The sequence below is a fragment of the Etheostoma spectabile genome, chromosome 8, assembly GCF_008692095.1.
Source record: "Etheostoma spectabile isolate EspeVRDwgs_2016 chromosome 8, UIUC_Espe_1.0, whole genome shotgun sequence".
NCBI classification, from domain to species: Eukaryota; Metazoa; Chordata; class Actinopteri; order Perciformes; family Percidae; genus Etheostoma; species Etheostoma spectabile.
The window spans coordinates 1,961,973-1,980,811 of record NC_045740.1 but is presented as its reverse complement, the minus strand read 5'-3'; the positions used below and the strand labels follow the sequence as shown (position 1 = coordinate 1,980,811).

At 39.3% G+C, this 18,839-nt stretch overlaps 2 protein-coding genes across 4 annotated transcripts; one reads left to right on the top strand and one right to left on the bottom strand.

The window, feature by feature from the left end:
- Positions 1-995: 995 nt before the first annotated feature.
- LOC116694086 (transcription intermediary factor 1-alpha) lies at positions 996-12,641 on the bottom strand. Of its 3 annotated transcripts, none has more exons than XM_032523551.1 (18): positions 11,968-12,641; positions 11,605-11,723; positions 11,167-11,314; positions 10,324-10,456; positions 9,864-9,980; positions 9,459-9,573; positions 9,125-9,271; positions 8,819-8,933; positions 7,474-7,850; positions 5,566-5,700; positions 5,375-5,480; positions 5,227-5,284; positions 4,839-4,971; positions 4,093-4,442; positions 3,742-3,877; positions 3,160-3,234; positions 2,531-2,686; positions 996-1,948 (listed from the first exon to the last, which is right to left on the bottom strand). In XM_032523551.1, the coding sequence occupies exons 1-18, from the start codon at positions 12,236-12,238 to the stop codon at positions 1,709-1,711; spliced, it is 2,931 nt and encodes a 976-aa protein (XP_032379442.1). In that variant the 5' UTR covers positions 12,239-12,641; the 3' UTR covers positions 996-1,708. The 3 variants fall into 3 exon arrangements, with proteins under 3 accessions (XP_032379442.1, XP_032379443.1, XP_032379445.1); XM_032523552.1 differs by having other exon boundaries at positions 996-1,945; positions 11,968-12,640; XM_032523554.1 differs by lacking the exon at positions 3,160-3,234.
- A 687-nt stretch (positions 12,642-13,328) lies between these two features.
- LOC116694088 (aldo-keto reductase family 1 member D1) lies at positions 13,329-17,773 on the top strand. Its single transcript, XM_032523557.1, has 9 exons — positions 13,329-13,577; positions 13,807-13,974; positions 14,062-14,178; positions 14,782-14,859; positions 16,123-16,245; positions 16,673-16,782; positions 17,134-17,299; positions 17,455-17,537; positions 17,702-17,773. The coding sequence occupies exons 1-9, from the start codon at positions 13,485-13,487 to the stop codon at positions 17,742-17,744; spliced, it is 981 nt and encodes a 326-aa protein (XP_032379448.1). The 5' UTR covers positions 13,329-13,484; the 3' UTR covers positions 17,745-17,773.
- Positions 17,774-18,839: the final 1,066 nt, after the last annotated feature.

Genomic DNA, 18,839 nt, shown 5'->3' with positions numbered 1-18,839 from the left:
AAAGTGATAAATTATTGTTGAAAATTAAGTAAAACATGCTAAAACAATCTTATGGTCCTGGAATATTTAAACTGTGCAGGACCTATAGGTTAAAAGTAGGGAGCACAGATATGGCTCCTGCAGACAACTACATTATCAGTTGAGGATGTAGCGACCCCCCTCTGTGATGTTGTATGTTGCGAGGCCATTACTACAACAAAGAGCACCCCTTTACTGCTGTCCGTAATCTTATCTTTGCCTTAGTGTAACATAGAAGATAGATAATAGGTTTCATATTACGAAAGAAGAATGTCTGAAATGAGAGCCAGACCAGTGCCGGGGTTTAAGCCTGGCTGGCTAAAAGCTCAGTGAACATCTGAGGACTACTTCTCATACCTGCTTTCCAGAAACTACCAGCTCTCCATTCCATCTCCAATTTAAGTTTGGGCTGTAACAAGAAACAGCAGCGTGAGCTGACCTCTTAGCTCATAGGTGGAGGAAATTGGAGTGGCCGAGGTCGCATTCAAACAGTGTTAATCTTGTTGTGGGGGGTGCAGTACAGTTCCTTTGAAGCTCAACAAAGCTTGTCTTGCCACGTCTGTGTCAATCAGGGCCACTCGCACAGCCGGCAGTCAAAGGACTTGCTCACTGTTATTCAACGACAGTAGAAACTTGTTAAAGGAGAAAGTGGCTTTGTTGTAATGTGGGAAGGAATACATTTCTTATTCTGAAGTAGGGCTTCAATAGACTCCAGTTACATGCATTTATAGGGTAAATGGGGTTTATGACATTATTCATTACCCAGAATCATTACTCAGATGTAAGCGATCATATTTTATTGAAACCTGTAAACACCTGCAAGTTGATTTGCATGCCAGTAGGTCTATGGCTAAATGTTCTGGCTCTTGGATATTATAATAAAACTGTCCACAATAGTAAGTGTGTTGAAGAAATGTTACAGCGTCTTACATAACATTTGCACTGTGCTCACCCTTTCACAATATAATCCAAAAAGCTTTTTTTTTAAATAAACAAAAAGATGAATGCACATAACATTTCCCTTTACAACATTAGATCCGTAGTTCTGCATTATAAAAGTCTGACAAATGACACCATGCTGAACTATAGTGTAATGATGTGTGACAATAACAACTTAAACAGTCTTGAAGCAGCTTTGACTCCTTTGATGTTTTCATTTTACAGCCCTCGAGGGGCTCCACAACACATCTTATTCCCACAGACATCAAAAGCTAAGGATTAACATCCTTCTTCTGATCACTTCTATATTTACATATGGAGAAGGAAACAGGAAAAACACGCCAGACTTGGCTACATTAGCTCAGTGTTGACAAATCTATCTACTGTGAGTGAACTTGATAACTTGAATTGACAACTTAACCAAAAAATAAAAACACTGCTCGCCATAAAGCTGGTCAGCTTTATGCTGCTAATACCTAAGTGTGTTGCATGTATGTAGTTTTTAGCATAAGTCAGATTCAGAGTAAATGCAACAGCTGTAATGCAGCTTAGTCCAGAAAATATAACTAATTTGGTGCCCTTATTATAGTTGTGTGCTTGCAATATAATTTTATCATTAAGCACTCAAAACATTTTTTAGGTGACCTGAGGGTGATTGTGTATTATAAAATAATAAAGTGGACCACACAACATATTAGCTGGTGCAGGCAGTGTTGTCAAATATCCAAACAAATTAAGACGGTGAGTGCTTTCATGCTACTCCCTCTCCACTGGGACAGCTCGGGGTATCCTGGGAGTCTGAATATATGCGCTGGCGCTTTGCATGCTGGAACATTTTGTCAAGAGATGAGAGCTGAGAGTCAGGAGGGGCAGTAGGTATCATCTCCAGTTTGATTTCTGGAAAAGTCTGGTCAGCGAAGATGACCCTCAGGTGCTCTTCAAACAGCTCTTTAAGCTTCCTGGCTGCCATGGCAACCTCTGTGTCCGCCTGCCGCACAAGTAGAAGAAAGGATGAGAGCAAAGCATTTTATTACCAGGTGTTCAAGTTCTCATATTATGCTTTTTGGATTTTTCCCTTTCCTTTATTGTGTTATATATCTATTTTTGTGCAAGTTATAGGATACAAAGCAAAAAAAGCCCAAAGTCTACCCCAAAGGGACTTACCATCTCCAACAGAAAACACTCTTCACAAACTGCTCCTAACAGCTCCATTATAGTCCAGCCTTTACTTCTATGACAAATGTGCATCAGTTTGTCACATGTTATAATGGCACGCTCTCATACTCTGCTTCTGACTGGCTAGTAGTCCTCACCTATCTACTGCACATGTGCGACTCCCGGAAAAGATGAAATAGAAGTGTGATGCCTCGCTCTGTAGTTAAAACAAAGAGCTCAACACACAAGGTGAAAAGAAAAAAACATAAGGTGTTTTTTGAAAATTACACCATGTAAACCTATTCTGATATAACCTCTAAATACAAGTATGAAACCTAAAATGAGCATAATATGAGCACTTTAAGAACTAAATAATGCTGAAAAAATGGCATTTTAAAAACAATTATTTCTAGACTACCTGACTGAGGACTGCACGATTGCCAAAGACGAGCCTTATGTCTGATACAAACTCTGCAGGGCTTTGGTAGCACAGACTCTGCTTGGCTTCCAGTCGTTTTCTCACAGCGGAAAGATCCATTGATCCTTTTATAGTCAGCCTGTTATTAGCATATACCTTCAGAATTTAGAAAGAGAGAGATAATAAAAATTCATGGGAAGATGTTGAAGTAAAATCATGATTAATAGCTCATATATAAAGTATTACATGTTGGCATTGTGCAGAAGTGGTCAAGTATTTGTACTTCATTTTGTTTCATGAAGGTTTATGATAAACAGAGGTATTTCAAGCAAAAATGTGCACTGCAGTTAAGTGCTAACCCACCTACAGTGTTAATGTACAATGTATAATTTATAATTGTTAGAGGTAATCCACTGCAATAGCAAAGAGTACAAACTCTGTCTAATCAGGACAAATCCCTTTAAACTTACAGTACCTGACTGTATTGCTCAACTTCTGATTCATAATGTCTCTGTATTTACTCAGAAACACTGCTTATTACACATCATTAAAATTACAGTTACAGTAACTCCATGTGACATTAATCCTGTGAACCTTTTGCCCGTCATCAGCCAAACTTTTAGACTCACCGAGGGGGATACAGACCCTTGAAAGTCTGAACTCAGCTCACTGCAAAACAAGTGCAGCAGCAGCCTCTCACACTTCTGCAGCGGTACAAAAAAAGACAATTGACTTAAAACAACTAATCACCAAATACAGTTCTCCAATCCACAGTCTATTGCATCATTTGAACCTGACACAAGTTTCATATCGGTGAGGTTTGCCTCCCGGAACCAAATATCTGACAATGATCTGCTTTGTGTCAGCCCAAATACTGCTGTTGTTAAATCACTACAAAACACTGCATTAAGCTACATATTGCTGCTTTAAATACAATGCTCCACACACAATTGTATTAAGAAATGGCACAAATTTAGATTTTCTATCATTCTTAAATGTTATTATTGTACTAATATAATATAGTTATAGTAAAACCAATACAGAACTATGACTGTGTTTAGAATGGATACAACTACAGAGACACAGGTGGTACAGAGGTCAGGTGACTATCCAAAATATTATTTTCCTACTACTATTTACTACAATTGCTATAATTCTGTCATTTTTATTGTAACAAAATCACTGTAATTGAAAAAGTTGTGAGTACTGACTTGTTTTTCCAAGGGCTGAAATCCTCCTTCAGAATCTGGCTCCTTTTTTACTGATTTGGCTTCGGGTTTGCTTTTAAAGTCATACTCCATCTCAGGAACTAAAAGGTCACGGCAGAAAGAGCAAAACCATTCCCCACTGAAAAGAAACAGCCCAGAGACTCAATACAAAAACCAGTAAGCAGAAACATTAATTAAATAAGAAGTGCATAATGCTGCTCTCGTTTAAAAACCTCACATCCAATTGTGAAAACAACTTTTTTTCCTTTATTCTAATATAAACATGAAAATCAAAAGAAACATGAGTTATGGGGTTTTCATCTGAAACCATCAATTGATTAATTCATTGCTTGCCTAGGAGATTTGAGGAGAGTTGGAACATGGCACGAAAGATGAAAAAGCTTGGTACACGTATGGCAGCACAGCAGCTCTCCCCCAGTCTGACACACAGCACACAAGCCTTCATTACAGCCTTTCAGCGGAGCTTGGTGCTGGTCTACCTGCGCTTCTCCCAGTGACCGGATGGGATTTGAAGCTTTAGTCGTACTCTGGACCCATGGACTGCTCGAAGGTTGTAAAGGGCTATGGGGTTTGTCGTCTGTGCTTTGGAGAGTAGTCGGGACTGTGTTCCTCTCCCCTTGGCCACTGATTTGGGGTTGGTCACCTGTGCTGTCAGGAAGGCTCGCCCTTTGCTTGGCTTGTAACTGAAATCAACAAAAAAACAATATATAACCAATATGTAATAAGTGGACTTAACTTTACAGTAATTAGCCTATTTGTGTCTACAGGATTATTACTGACATTCCAGGTGCCCCTCCCGGTTTAGGTTTAGAAAATCTGGCTGTTGGCTTGCCTACAACCTGTCTCACTGCTTATGTTTCTTTCCCCATCTTACTTCATTGTAGCAGTAGTCTCAGATCTCAATATTACTGTGGTTTTGGCCAAATTGTCATAAACTGCAAATTTCCTTTAAATTCAAACTCTGTGTTAGTTATTTAAAAATCTTGCTACAGTAACAAGCTTTGTATCTACCAAATTTCAAGTCAACGGCTTATATAGAAAAGTCATTGGACTGTACAAATAACATACTGTCTCCTTACATAAATACTGTCATCATCAGGCTCATCTTTAATGACAATGATGGGCGCTGGTGACGATCTTCGTCTTTTCTTGACAGCTGAGCCCACTGCTCCACTAGCTGGGTGTGTTTCTGGCGGTTTCCAGGTTACAGTCCTTGGGAGCAAGGCATCAACCAATTAAAACAAAGCCAAATTCACTGGAGAGACCAATGGCACAAAGAGAGTGGGTTCATATTAAAACAGTACTGTTCAGAGCTACACAATATTCAGAGGGAAATAATCTGTACTTTTGTGTGTGTGTGTGTGTGTGCGTGCGTGCTTGTGTGTGTGTGTGTGTGTGTGTATGTGTGTGTGTGTGTGTGTGTGCGCGAGTGTGCGTGTGTGTGTGTGCATGCAGTTGTTTCCTTACCCTGTTTTCGCCTCCTGGGATACAGCAATGTACCCTAGAGAATTCTGCTGTTCTTGCCCTTTAGAGAAATAAAATCAGTTTTCCTTTATCACAAATACAGCAATACATATAGTCTTCAAACAAATTCAACTGGCACAGACATACAGACCATTGCTGTGGAGCAAAGAAGGTGGCAGGCTCTGGGGATAGTTTGGTTTCTGCAAATATATTGGACAACCGGAATCGTTCCTCCTATTTAGATATGTAGGCTCAATCTAAACACAACATTGCATGTTGTTTACTTAATTGCAAATATAATTTGCACAAATGTAGTTTAAATAAATGGATGGAGTCACTTGCCGTCTGTCCTGATTGAGGTGAACTGACACCACCAATGATGGCCAGTGGTGTCGTACGGGTGTACAGAGGTGAAGAAGAAAATACGTCCAAACGTTTGGGTTGGTAGCTGGAGCTGCTTCCCATTCCCCGCAGAGGCTACAGGACAGAGAAACAGAAAGGTGGGAAGAAATGCTGCAATCATTTTTATCCTACATTCCTGTCATGCCATGGGATGGTAGAGGTGGAGATGAAACACTGCGCTTTCATTACTTTGACGCTGGCTGCATTGGTCGACGCCACGTGGCATTATCCAGAACAGAGGACTAAACTCAAAACACAAAAGACTCAGAAGTTCTAGGCTGATCTGCCTGAGACTTATTATGGTTCAACATTAGCTTTAAAGGTCCCATGACATGGTGCTTTTTGGATGCTTTTATATAGGCCTTAGTTGTCCCCTAATACTGTATCTGAAGTCTCTTTCCCAAAATTCAGCCATGGAGCAGAATTACAGCCACTAGAGCCAGTCCCACAATGAGCTTTCCTTAGTATGTGCCATTTCTGAGTCTGTAGCTTTTGAGGAGGAGAGAGGGGGGGCAAGGTGGAGGCTGGGGGTGTGGCCTTGACCAACTGCTACTTTGATGTCTCTCTCTCATGGGTAGGCCAAATTCTCTGGGCAGGAAAATCAGAGAAAGGGGGGGTAACCTTGCCCCGTATGAGGTCATAAGGGGAAAGATTCCAGATGACCCCATCTGAGCTTTCATTTTCTTAAAGGCAGAGCAGGATACCCTGGGTTTGATTTAGACTTATGGCCATTTCCAGCCACTGGGGGACCATAGGCAGGCTGGGGGAACTCATATTAATGATAAAAAACCTCATAAAGTGAAATCTTCATGCCATGGGACCTTTAAGATTTCAAAGCATGTTTTCAGTTGCTTTCATTCTAGACACTCTTTAGAAAATGCAGCAGTCACTGTTATTGAAAAAATCTTTCAGGTTTGGGTTTAATTTATTTAACAGTATTAAAATCAACTTGCCTCATTATGCCAGCTTTTATATTTATCAACGCTATGATTAGGTTAAATTGGGATTTGTCATCCTTAAACTGGGATTTGTCATCATTATCATTTTGTAAAGCAAAACATTGTTTAAGCAGAATATCATAGAAATTAACAGTCTGTTATTAAACCTATTTTTCTGTGCCGTCTGACTGACTTTTTTTTGTCTTTTCTGTTTTATGGTGTGTGGCAACCAGCGTCAAGGTTCAAGCCAATGTGCTCGGTTTGAGTCCCGGACAGCCGCGGCCAAATTTAACCCCTGGCTATAAGGTCATTTTTCAAATGAATCTGCACTTACAGCTGCACTACAATACCAATAAAGTACCTATTGACATAGATAAAAGCGTTTTTTATCATATTTTGAAATTATATACTTTTCAGTTATTCTTAAATTGTTGCAAAAAAGATGATTGCAAAATAACTGGTATTTTTTTTACTACAGATAACATTGGAGAGTTTATTATGCAGCCATAACAGCTTGTTCACATCAGTATCACACAACTTATGTGTGAACTTCAAACAACATTATTGTCCTGTGAATGAGCTGATATTTCAGCGCTGGAACCTAAACACCCTGTGAACTAGACTAAACAACTTGGATGACGAGATGTTATCAAGCCTTTCTTATTCAATCTTGGGTCTGTCCTCTGTCACAACTTGGCCTGTTGCACTGCAAATTTAGCTGTTTTGTATTAGGATTTTGAGTCATAAGCTCTTCCAAGACTAAAACCCATCTTGACAAGGAAAGACATGAATTACCCAGGATGTGAAGGCTGTCAGCTCTATTTAGGACAATGCTGTCCACTGTCGGTGCTTGTTAAGAGGGCTTGTCAGTCAAACCCATGCACACTAACGCACAGAAATGCACACTAACCTGGGGCGTAAACTCAGTGCTCGGTAAGCTGCTAGTTGGGCTGACATGTTTGGGAGCAGGCGCCATAAACCTTCGGCCTGGTTGGGGAAGCATACTGTTGGAGGGAGAGCCTCCTTGCAGGAGCCCTGGGACGGTTCGCTGTAGTCGGACACTCTGGTACCATGTCCAGTGTGGAGGAGGTGGTTGGGGTTGCCAGCTGGCCTGTGGGTTTAGCTTGTCCACCTGCATCTGGAGCTGAGCCAGAGTATTGTGGGGTGCTCCCAGGGTAAAGCTGTAGGGTGAGCCTGAGGGGCCCTGCCCAGCGTGGGAGAGCTGATGAGGAATACCCTGAAAACCACCAAGCTGGTGGCCTGGGACACTCTCCACCACTAAAGAGCCTGAGGGAACATACACACAGAGACAGATTGTGCATAACAAGTACGGATGTGGAATACACAGTAGGTTACAGACAAAACTTCTGCAGAGAACTGTGGGAAAGAGAAAGTGTAGGCAGTAATGCAATAGAACGTTAGACAAACTAAAGAAAATTATCACTATGAAAAGGCTGGAACCAAGAAAACATCTTCTGGTGCGTAGGCAGCCTGGAAATCCAGAGTTATCGCAAGAGCTCAATTTAAATTTGCTCAGTGAGTTACTCTGGCATTGAGTAATGCTGCTCATTAACTACACCCTTGTAGCCAAGCTGCACCAATCACATCGGTGTATGTGGTATAGGCGGGCCAGAGGCGGGCTAAACAGATGACAGTTTAATCTACTAGTTAGCTCCACTGGTAGCTAAGCGTATGGGGCTCTGGATACGTCACCCCATTTAGGCAAGGCAAGGCAGCTTTAATTGTATAGCACATTTCAGCAACAGGGCAATTCAAAGTGCTTTACACAAAAACGATTAAAAGAAAAATTTAAAAAACAAATGTGAGAAAAAAAGTTACAATGCAGTATAGGAAATTATACATTAAAGATCAGTAAAAACAGCTCAAAATACAAAAGCAGATGACAATGGGACTTCAGTATAAGAAATGAACAATTATTTAAAGAAAGGCAACATCAAAAAGAAAGGTCTTCAGGCTTGATTTAAAAGAACTGAGAGTAGCGGCAGACCTGCTGTTTTCTGGGAGATGTTCTAGTTCTGAAGCATAAAAACAGAACGCTGCTTCAGTATTGTTGTGACTGGTTGTAGTGTTACCCAATTGTGTGCAGTGGGCAACTTTCATTACTCGATACCAGACCCTTCATCTTTCGGATTTGGGTCTGGATGATGTTGTCCAAGTAAAATACAAGTAAAAAAACAGTTTCAAGACTAAAAGAAATGCATTCTCTGTATCAAATATATTTGTTCATGTCTTACCCAGATCAAGATTTGAAGCCCAATAAGAGGATTGACTCTGGAAGCGTATAGTGCTCTGTGGTATAAACGAGGTACTACATTTTGCCCGCAGGAGGTTTCCAATCTGAAACAGAATCTGCAGCAGATGGGATGTTATTAATAATTTTTAAAGGAGGAATTGTGTGTGTTACAAAAGACATATGCTCCCACTTCATCATATCCAAGACACAACCATGCATCTAACCGGCTTTCAAAGCTGAGCTGAGTTTCATGTTGAGAAAACGAGACTATGATGTGATAGTGAATGAATGATCAGACAAGCCATACCAAACGTTTACAGTATAAGAGGGCCGTGCCCCCATTCCTGGCTGTGGCCCATTCGGTGAAGTTGATGACATGATCCAGGTGTCTCGATAGATAGCCGATGTCCTCGTGTTGTTTTCGCAGGACACTCTCATGATCCTTTGTTACAGCCTGGAAAAAATGAATAAGTAATTATCTGCTTGAGGGTATGCACTCTGGGCCTCGGGGTAACACAGTCAGCTGAGTTTGCATGCAAGTAATGTTCTTATGGAAACAACACCACAGCCAGCTACAGGTCTAGAGCATGGAACTAATAAATTACATTGTTTTGTAATATATTTAAAAGCTTTTGTCTTACATCCAGCTGAGTGACTAGCATCTTGCCCTTTTTGTTAATCTCGAGAATCAAACTGCAGATGGATTTCTTTATTTCATTATGCACAGACGTCCGGTTCCGATTAACCTGAAGAAGTCTGAAAAGCATACATTACAACTATCAATAAGTATTCATTCATTGACAAAGGATATGAAAAACCCAACATTAACAATTAACAATAAGTATTTCAAATCACATTTCAGAGACATCTCATCATTACTGGCATGCTTTTATCCTTAAACAGTTTTCTTGTTAATGAGATTTGGAGGCCATGTGAATGTAAAAATGTAAACAGTTCTATAAACTATGAGTGCGTTGGACCTTTGGCATGGAGTCACTTTGCGGACTCGACATGTGTTATCATGTGGTGTGGGGAAATATACACACCCATTGTTTATGGAGTTTGATATGTCTTCAATCAGTTTCTTTTTCTCCTGCAGCTGATGGGTCATGCTCTCCATGTGCCGTTTGTGGTTTTTATAAGCATCTTCAAGGAACTGGTAACTACTCCAAAAGGAACAAAAGAACAACAATGTAATTGCAAATGCAATTTACAAAGTAAACACTGGGTGATATGGATGAAAGGATGTACAGCAGCACTCCTAAAACTAACAGGGGCTCAGTAAAACCTCTGCAGAGTGCACAATAACAGTACGGCTTGAGTATCAAAATGTATATCAACAAATGGCTTTTTTATGCAACCTTAAATGTCAGGTAGTAAATGCATGTTAATCCAATTAAACAGCCATTCATTGTTAAGTGTAATGTCAAACAAAACTGCAATGTATTACAGGTGTATGAACCTTTATATAACATAATTATATTATATTGTAAATTGTGACTGTACTTGTGGTCCTTGTGCTTGACTAGTTGGCAGTCCCGACAGGTTAGCAGGTCACAGGTGTCACAGAACAGCTTCAGTGGCTCTTGTTTGTGGATGTCGCAGAACATCGGCCTCTGAGTAGACATACCATGGACCTCTGAAAAAAACAATCATCATGTGGCCCTTCAGTCTGGGTAATTGGCAAGTCAAGCATTTGACATCCTTTATAATAAGCATTTGACCTTTGCTTCTTTTCAAAGTGCACATCTAAATCTTTTAATTGAATTTGAATTATGCTGCACTTAATGAACAATATCTTTCATTATTTAACTGAGGTTTAAATTATTACCAGTACCACAAAATTGCTTTAAAATGTAGTTAAATTATCTATTTCTGTGTAAAATGTAAATTTATCATTTAGGCCAAATTCAGATAAGCTCGAAGTTTATTTCAAACAATATTAGTATAAGTCAAGAGTGTAAGAATGTGTAATATTGTTTTGTAATACCAAGTGTCAAAGTTTCACAATTGATTTCATGTTTGACATTGTAAGTCAGATCATGTTTAATGGACTACCCTATAAAATAAACAACATTAGATTTTGATGCATTAACCCCATTGAATTATTTCTATTTTTGTTTTGTTTGTTTTTTTATTAAGAGAGAGAGGACATTAAGGCTATATGACATGAGCTATAACCACTAGGCTACCAAGGCCCTCCTGTGATAAGATCTAAACTGAACCCAAAGGAAAGTGTGACATCTGCAGCACGGATCCCATAATAGCTCTTTCTATTGTCATGGAAACACCACAAGTACATGCATTTCACAGAAGAAAACAATGAGATAAGGACACTGGTTAGAATACCTTTTGATACTTCTGCCTTCTGTCTGATGATGTGGTCTTTGGTAAATTTGACTCTCTGGTGGGCCTCCACACATGTGGCACAGAGGTACTCAACACAGTCCACACAAAACCCGGCAGCTTCAGTGCTGTCATCACAGGTCATACAGAACTACAGGTAGATGAGACAAGCATCAGAGGCCGATACATTTTAGGTGGGCAGGTCACAAGATGCGGGAGAGAGGCTGGACCTTGTTTGATCAAGCAAATTAAAATAGATTAACTGGCAAATAGGATGTCAGAGTGGACAAAAGACGTATCCAAGTAATTGATAATCGACCATTTTTTCCAGTTCAGCCCTCAAGGCACATGTCATTGCTTATCATGTAGGATTAGTATAGCCCAGACCATACAAACCAGTTACAAGGCTGCCCCCCTATGGTAAAGCATTGTGTCACTGACCTGGACCTGTCTCTCCACTGTGCTGCTGGGAGCCTCAGCTGAGTCCTTCACAAAAGCGTTTTCCATCACATCTACCTCCATACACTCCTGCCTGCACACTGGACAGCGGATCACATTCACTGGAACCAAACAGGACCACACATGTTGGTCTAAATCAGGTAAATTGGAAATGTATGTGCTTTTTGATGAAATAACTGACACATTGACAACACAATATACAGTCAAAAGGCAATCCATGTGTGTAAAATGTATGCACTTAAACACACCAGCCTTACAGAGCCACAATGACTTGTCACGTCCTGCATGAAGGGAAAGTGATGCCCTAATTGATCCATGACCATGTTTATAAACAAACTGACTCACGTGGTTTGGTCGCGCGGTCAACCTGGGAGTTTAATGGCTCTGCCATGGCCAAATTCCTCGAGGGCGAAGGCAAACATTTCTTGCAAAAAGAGTGCAAACACGGCAGAAGTTTGGGCTCTCGACTGTGAAAGTTTAGGTGGCAAACGGGGCAAGTGTCCAGGTAATTTTTTCCGGTTGAATCGGACTTTTCCTCTTGCACTTGCTTGCTCTCAGCTTCGTTCTCAACGACAATGGCAGCAGCATCCTCCCGTGTTTCCGTGTGTCCATCCATTTGCTCCACTTTTAGCCTTCAAGGCTCTCTGTGTATATATATGCACCCTCACAGGTGAGCAGACCAGACCAGACCGGGCAAGAGTTATTTTCCTCCTACTCTTCGCGAAAAGAGCATCTTCTCACACCTGCATGTTCCCTTCTCACTCGCCAGTTTTTCCTTTTTTGAAACACAGCGATGTTGATATGTAAACACAATCTGCTAATCTGTTACCTTTTCGTAAAACGACAGTATATCGACTGGAGCACAAACCTGTAGCACGAAAGATAAAATAGACTGCAATACCGCCGCGTAAGAGTGTAGTGGCGCAGATGTTGTGAAATAGGATGCGTGTGCGTGCTCAAATTTCACCGCACGCGCTCGTTGCGGCACGAGAGGGGCGGGGTTAAACAGTGCGCGTTCAGATAAGATGTAGTAATGTACTAATGTAATGGAGAACTAGCTCCACCGGTCAAAGGCTGACGTTTGTTAATCTGCAAGTTAGTCAGTAACTACCCAGTTAATGTTTATTTTTTTTTTTAAATAAATATCATCACTGTTGTTAATTAGACTAGTACTGCGTTACACGTCGGGGAACGTTACTGTTCATTTCCTTACATTGGGCACTTCTATGTCTGACCTAAAAACTGAACAGATCAGGCATCACTACTACTAAACGTTTGGCAAATGTGCTCATAAAATAATTAATGTAAAACTATCTATAACTACATTTCTCCATTTATTAGTTCATTATTTTCTTAAAAATTACTTATAGGCTGTATCAGCCAATATGCCTGAAGGTGCATAAATTATTTTACTGTAAAAAGTATCTTCAATCAAATTCCATGTATTACGCATGTATTGGCACTGTAAAAGCATTGCACAATTTACCACCCAACGCTATAGGTGTATCTTAGTTTGTTTATAAAAACATGTATTAAGTTAAATTATTTTGGGACTGCTTATGAATTCTGTATATTTGAAGTATAGCTATAATAACAGTGTGCCTGCTTAGTTGTTATATAACTCAGCAGGATGAACAGCTGGACAATAATTACATAAAAAGAGGGTGGTTCAGCTTTCTGGTGAAATATGACATGACCAATTCTCTACTGTTTAAAACCGTTAAACAGACTGACTTATCTACAAATGCTCTCAGTAAGAAGCCACTAGCAGTTAAGTCAGGGTTCAATGTTCATGGTCTTTCGTGAGTAAATGACCTAGTAGGCATGCTAGTGAGCACAACAGTTTATCCACTATTACACACATGAATCTGACCGCAGAAAGCCACAGTATCCCTCTCAGTGACGGGAACCATATTCCACTGCTGGGATTGGGCACCTATGGGGACCCTCGAACGGTGAGAAGAATGTCGTCTGTGTGTTCTTAGATTTGTACGTGAGCTGGGCTTGTGATCGCTCCGTAATGTAGGAGTGCCTCTGTTAATAACTTGCAATGATTGATAACCATTAACAGCTAAATGTGAACATGCATTGATTATTCAAACCGGAATGCATACCACAAACTACAGCACAATGCAATCTACACCAGGTCAAATAATGTTTTCATTTTCTGTTGATTTATGATAGACACCCAAAGGCAAAGCACTTGAATGTGTCAAGCTGGCCATTGATGTGGGTTACAGGCACTTTGATGGGGCATTGGTGTATTTCAATGAGCATGAAGTGGGTCAAGCCATTAGAGAGAAGATTGCAGATGGAACCGTTCAAAGAAAGGACATCTTTTACTGCGGAAAGGTAAAAAGTTCTGTCATATGTCATGCTTTTTGTTTCTCTTTTTTTAATTTGAATGTTTTCTAATTAGTTCTGTGTTATCTTTATCAGCTCTGGAATACATTTCATCCACCAGAGTTGGTGAGACCAACCCTGGAGAAGACTTTGAAAGCCTTAAAACTAGACTATGTGGATCTCTACATCATTGAGCTTCCTATGGCCTTCAAGGTATCTATATAGTGCACAAAAAGATTGCAGTTCACTAATCAGCCAGCCATTTGTCTGAACATTGCCCTTAGGTAAGTATGTCCCACTGGCAGTGTTTAGTCTGGATAGTATTATTATTATTGCTCTACCCTATTAAACAGGATAGTTTGAAGTAAGCTATATATTTTTTTCAAATTTAAAAAGAATACACAAACACATCTACGTGACTGTTCACAAACTAACAGACAGTCATGATCATTTTTTAGTTATTTAATATGCACTAGATAAGATACCAAAACAATTTTATGAAACAGTTGTATTTATGCATGACTGCATAACCCATGTGTAAAACATCTCGCATGTTTAGTTATAGGTTTCAGAAAAGATTCCTGTCTGAGGTATATGTTTGATTAAGATTGGGAAACTACTGTGTTTAAAGTTGATGCAAGTGTTTTGGTCATAGTCAGATATTTGTATTATAAGTTGAAATTAACCTAAACAGTCAAGTTGAGGCCAAGTGCACCTTCACACCTTCACTTTAAAAAGTATTTGTACAGTGATGACCAGATCATGCCTCCAATATTTAAGTAATAAGTGTTGAATGGAATTGTGCTTAAATTCTAGCCTGGAAATGAGTTCTATCCAAAAGACCAGGATGGAAAATACATCTACCACCATACAGACCTGTGTGCAACATGGGAGGTGAGTTCTACTAAGTTCCCAGTGGGTGTTCTTGCTTTTTCATGACGTTGCTCTTCTCCTCCTTGTTGTTTGTGATGTATGGATATATACATGTTGTTTTCTCACTTAAAGCAACACTAAAGATTCTTTTGTACCTTAAAATAATGTTTCCAAAATCGTTTTTTAGTGGTTAATCAACTCCTAACGGGGTGAATGGCACTTCTGCATTCGGTTTGCGGCTCTCTATTGGCTATAACCGCACTATGCAAGTTGCCAGTTCCAACGAGACATTATGGGACATTACGACAGCGGTAATGGACAATTCCGCTTTCAACCTGTAGGGGGACTGAAGAGGAAAAGTGATTTGGTGTTGCTTTAACATATTTGATATTTAACTTCTTGTTTGCACAACTGTAAGTTAGAAATATGAAGTACGGGGGAAAATCTTTTCATAAACTTTGTTAATTGGATTATACTGTTGAAATACAATATTAATAATATTGTATTGTAAACCTTTTAGAAAATATTACAAGAAAAATAAGATGGTGGCCCAATGGTTAGCACTGTGGCCTCACAGCAATAAGGTTCTGGGTTCAAATCCAAGTACTGTTGGGCCTTTCTGTTTGTATGTTCTCTGCGTGCTCCGTTTTTCCCCACCATCAAAAAACATGTACTAGGTTCTCCAGTCAGCGCCCTTGATCCAGACATTGGCTCAGATCGGGTGTTGGTAACCGGACGCTGTAAATGGCTACCGAGGAATGAGTTAAATGCAGAGAATGAATTTCACAACATGTATGTTACAAAAAAGTACCTTTAGAAAAAAAAAAAGTACTACCACAAACTAAATATGATAGCCTTCAGATCAATAAGACTAATTGCATGGATGTTGTTTTGGATTGCTTTTTATTTAACAAGAAGTGTCTAATAACATGTCAATTCACACGTTAATTTCAGGTGTGCACATACCTGTACATTTGGTTGCTCATTCTGATCTGCTTTTTGTCGGTGCTTTTTAGTGAACGCCTTCCAAGAAAATATGACAGTGTAACATTAAAACAATGAATCAAGAGAAACCACATGTCTTCATACTTAGCGGTTGATGCCAGAACATTTTCTGCTGCAGCATCAGGAACTGTCAAGGACATTGTCATAAACAGCCAAGCTCTGTTCAAAGATCTGTTTTTTGCTCTTCACTGTGCTTCATATTTTTATCCAATCTCAGTAAGTCTGTAAAGATAATCACTAACAGTCTTTGAGTGGATGTAAATCTTTTCTTCTCAATAGGCTTTAGAGGCTTGCAAAGACGCAGGGCTGGTTAAGTCTCTGGGAGTCTCCAACTTCAACCGTAGACAGCTGGAGCTGCTGCTGAACAAACCCGGCCTCAAACACAAGCCTGTGTCCAACCAGGTGACCCCAACATGTCCTTTCAGTCCCCCATTGACAACAGAGAGATCATATTGTATGTAGTACTTGTATAGGATAGCAGTATCATAGAACATCAACAAGAAATATTTCTTGTTGCTTATCATACTTACATAGGGCTTTCATAAGTTTTCTTGCTAACATTCCCCCATTGGAATGCGTTTTAGTAAATGGTGCTGTGTACTCTTTGGGTTGCCTTAATAGTATGGTTTATACTCAAAATACTTAAACAGGAAAATACTGTCTCAAAAGACATGTTTCTTTAGCTTTAATAGTATTAAAAGGGGTGGATTTTTCCTCTCCATTTCTTAATGTATTCTGCCTAATAAGACCACATCGCATTGATGTGATGTCACACCACTTTGGGACAGTTTTCTTTTTAATTATTTATGTTCTTCTCACTTACCTGTAGGTTGAATGCCATCCATATTTCACACAACCCAAGCTTCTGGAGTACTGTCGTCAGAATGACATTGTGATTGTTGGCTACTGCCCAATTGGCTCCTCCAGAGATGCATCCTGGTATGTAGGTTTAGACAGATATGCACTTTTAACTGACAGCTGGTGTTTTGTGTAATGTGTTGTTCCCTAAGGTGTTGTATACATGGAAAGGTGAAAAAAAACCTCCCTTTTTAGACAGACTGAAATCTAAAATCTCTGTGACACACAGGCAGGGGAAACATTGGTGATTCATTTGGCTTTAAGATTAGAACTGAATGTTCCAAAACAAAATGGAACAGCAAAGTAAATAGACTAAATCTGCAATGAAAGTAACACTACGCATAACCCTTGTCATGGAAAGAACCTTATGTAGATCATTATTGAAAGTCTGTGTCCTGGCATTATTCGTATTTTCTTCTGTCTCTGGTTAAGGGTGAATGTGAAATGCCCTCCCCTGCTGGAGGACGAGCTGCTTGTATCCATTGGGAAAAAGTACAACAAGAGTACTGCTCAGGTGGCGCTGCGCTTCAATGTCCAGAGAGATGTTGTCGTGATCCCCAAGAGCTTCAGCCCAGAGAGGATCAAACACAACTTCCAGGTGGGTTTACGAAAATGCTTTGTTTCATACTATAGTATATATTATGCATTGTAATATTGTTTAATTCCAGTTATGGTGCCACAATTAATTCCATTCAGTACATATAAGTTAATTTCAATCATTTTAGTAAAATAAATAATCATATTTTGTTCCAGATATTTGATTTTTCACTCACTGAGGAAGAAATGAAAGCCATCGAAGCACTGAACAAAAATATTCGCTTTGTAGAGCTGCTTATGTAAGTATTGGCTTTGATAGGAAATTATGTAATTAATTGTAGTGGACATTATGCATTGTGTTTATATTGTCAAATGCAAGAACATTTTTTATAAAAGACTATTTCGCCCTTATCATCATGCTCAGAAATAATAACATAACACTTTTGGGGTTTTTTCAACACAGGTGGAGTGACCATCCAGAATACCCATTTCATGATGAATATTAATGTTTTGCCCAAGCACCAATGCATTTTACCCTGGTTCCTTTTTTACGGGGAACACTAGAGGGCTCTAGCTCACAGTAAATGAATAGCACAAATAAATGAAGGTTTTTAACATGCAGTTTAAATGAGAAAGTTTTTAAGTTGATGTTTATGAGTTTTGTGTGAGATTCACAGTATTTAAAGAAACTAAATTGTTACTTACAACTGATTTGAAATCAACAACTGCTATAAATAAAGTTTGGTTTAAAAATAAGCCCTTTTGAATTGAGTGTGGCAAAATCATATGTACATAAATATACGCAGATAGTTGATAGTATCCATCCAGGTTTGTTTTTACAACATTTTTCAGATACTGATCTCCTGCTAATGGTCCCCGGATCACTATCTATTTCACTTTGAATAATAGGGTAACTTAAACACAACCAAAGTTGACCAAAGTCCTTTACCTTATTTACTTGTGAGATAAGGCTAAAAAAAGAACGCCATTTTAGCAAACAACACAGATACATAACAGGTAGTTATGTAAGTCCTAGAGCCACAAATATCAGAATGCTGGACATAAAGGTTTCAGTTGTATGAGATAACAAAAAATAAAGAACATTGAAGTTTAGCGGCGTAAAGTAGTTACGACAGGCCCCAGTGCTTCTTATTATGACGTGCCCTAGTGCCTACTTGTTACTGCCACTTTTATGTTTGAAAGGCATGACTGCTCGCTTGGCTTGCAGATGTGCTTAGCTTGTCAGTCTTCACAGATTTTGGGTATAAACTAGCATGTATCGTCTTGTCACATTATCAGAAAGAGAATTGACATTGGACAATATCAACAAACATGTTACCCAGCAATTATCATTGCTAATTTGTGGGATATATGACAAAATACCAAATAAAATAAGACATTTTATTTTAATTTAATAGTTTTTGTACATAATTTATATAAGATTTCTGCTGACTATTTTACCAAAAGACAATAAAACCCTTGGTGTCTCAATCCTAAGAATACAAAGAACGGACAGCCTGCAGTGCTCCAAAATAACAGCCAGACATGAAAAACCCAACAATTCAACCCCCTCATCAACTTTTAAACAAACTCTGGAGAAA

Excerpts from the sequence above, each read along its gene's own strand:
- LOC116694086 (XM_032523551.1), bottom strand. The coding sequence starts at position 12,238 with ATGGATGGACACACGGAAACACGGGAGGATGCTGCTGCCATTGTCGTT. Across the intron at positions 11,315-11,604 it reads CAGTGGAGAGACAGGTCCAG|TTCTGTATGACCTGTGATGA; the intron begins GTCAGTGACACA and ends ATCTACCTGTAG. Across the intron at positions 5,285-5,374 it reads TTCTTTGCTCCACAGCAATG|GGCAAGAACAGCAGAATTCT; the intron begins GTCTGTATGTCT and ends ATTTCTCTAAAG.
- LOC116694088 (XM_032523557.1), top strand. The coding sequence starts at position 13,485 with ATGAATCTGACCGCAGAAAGCCACAGTATCCCTCTCAGTGACGGGAAC. Across the intron at positions 17,300-17,454 it reads GGATCAAACACAACTTCCAG|ATATTTGATTTTTCACTCAC; the intron begins GTGGGTTTACGA and ends ATTTTGTTCCAG. Across the intron at positions 17,538-17,701 it reads CGCTTTGTAGAGCTGCTTAT|GTGGAGTGACCATCCAGAAT; the intron begins GTAAGTATTGGC and ends TTTTCAACACAG.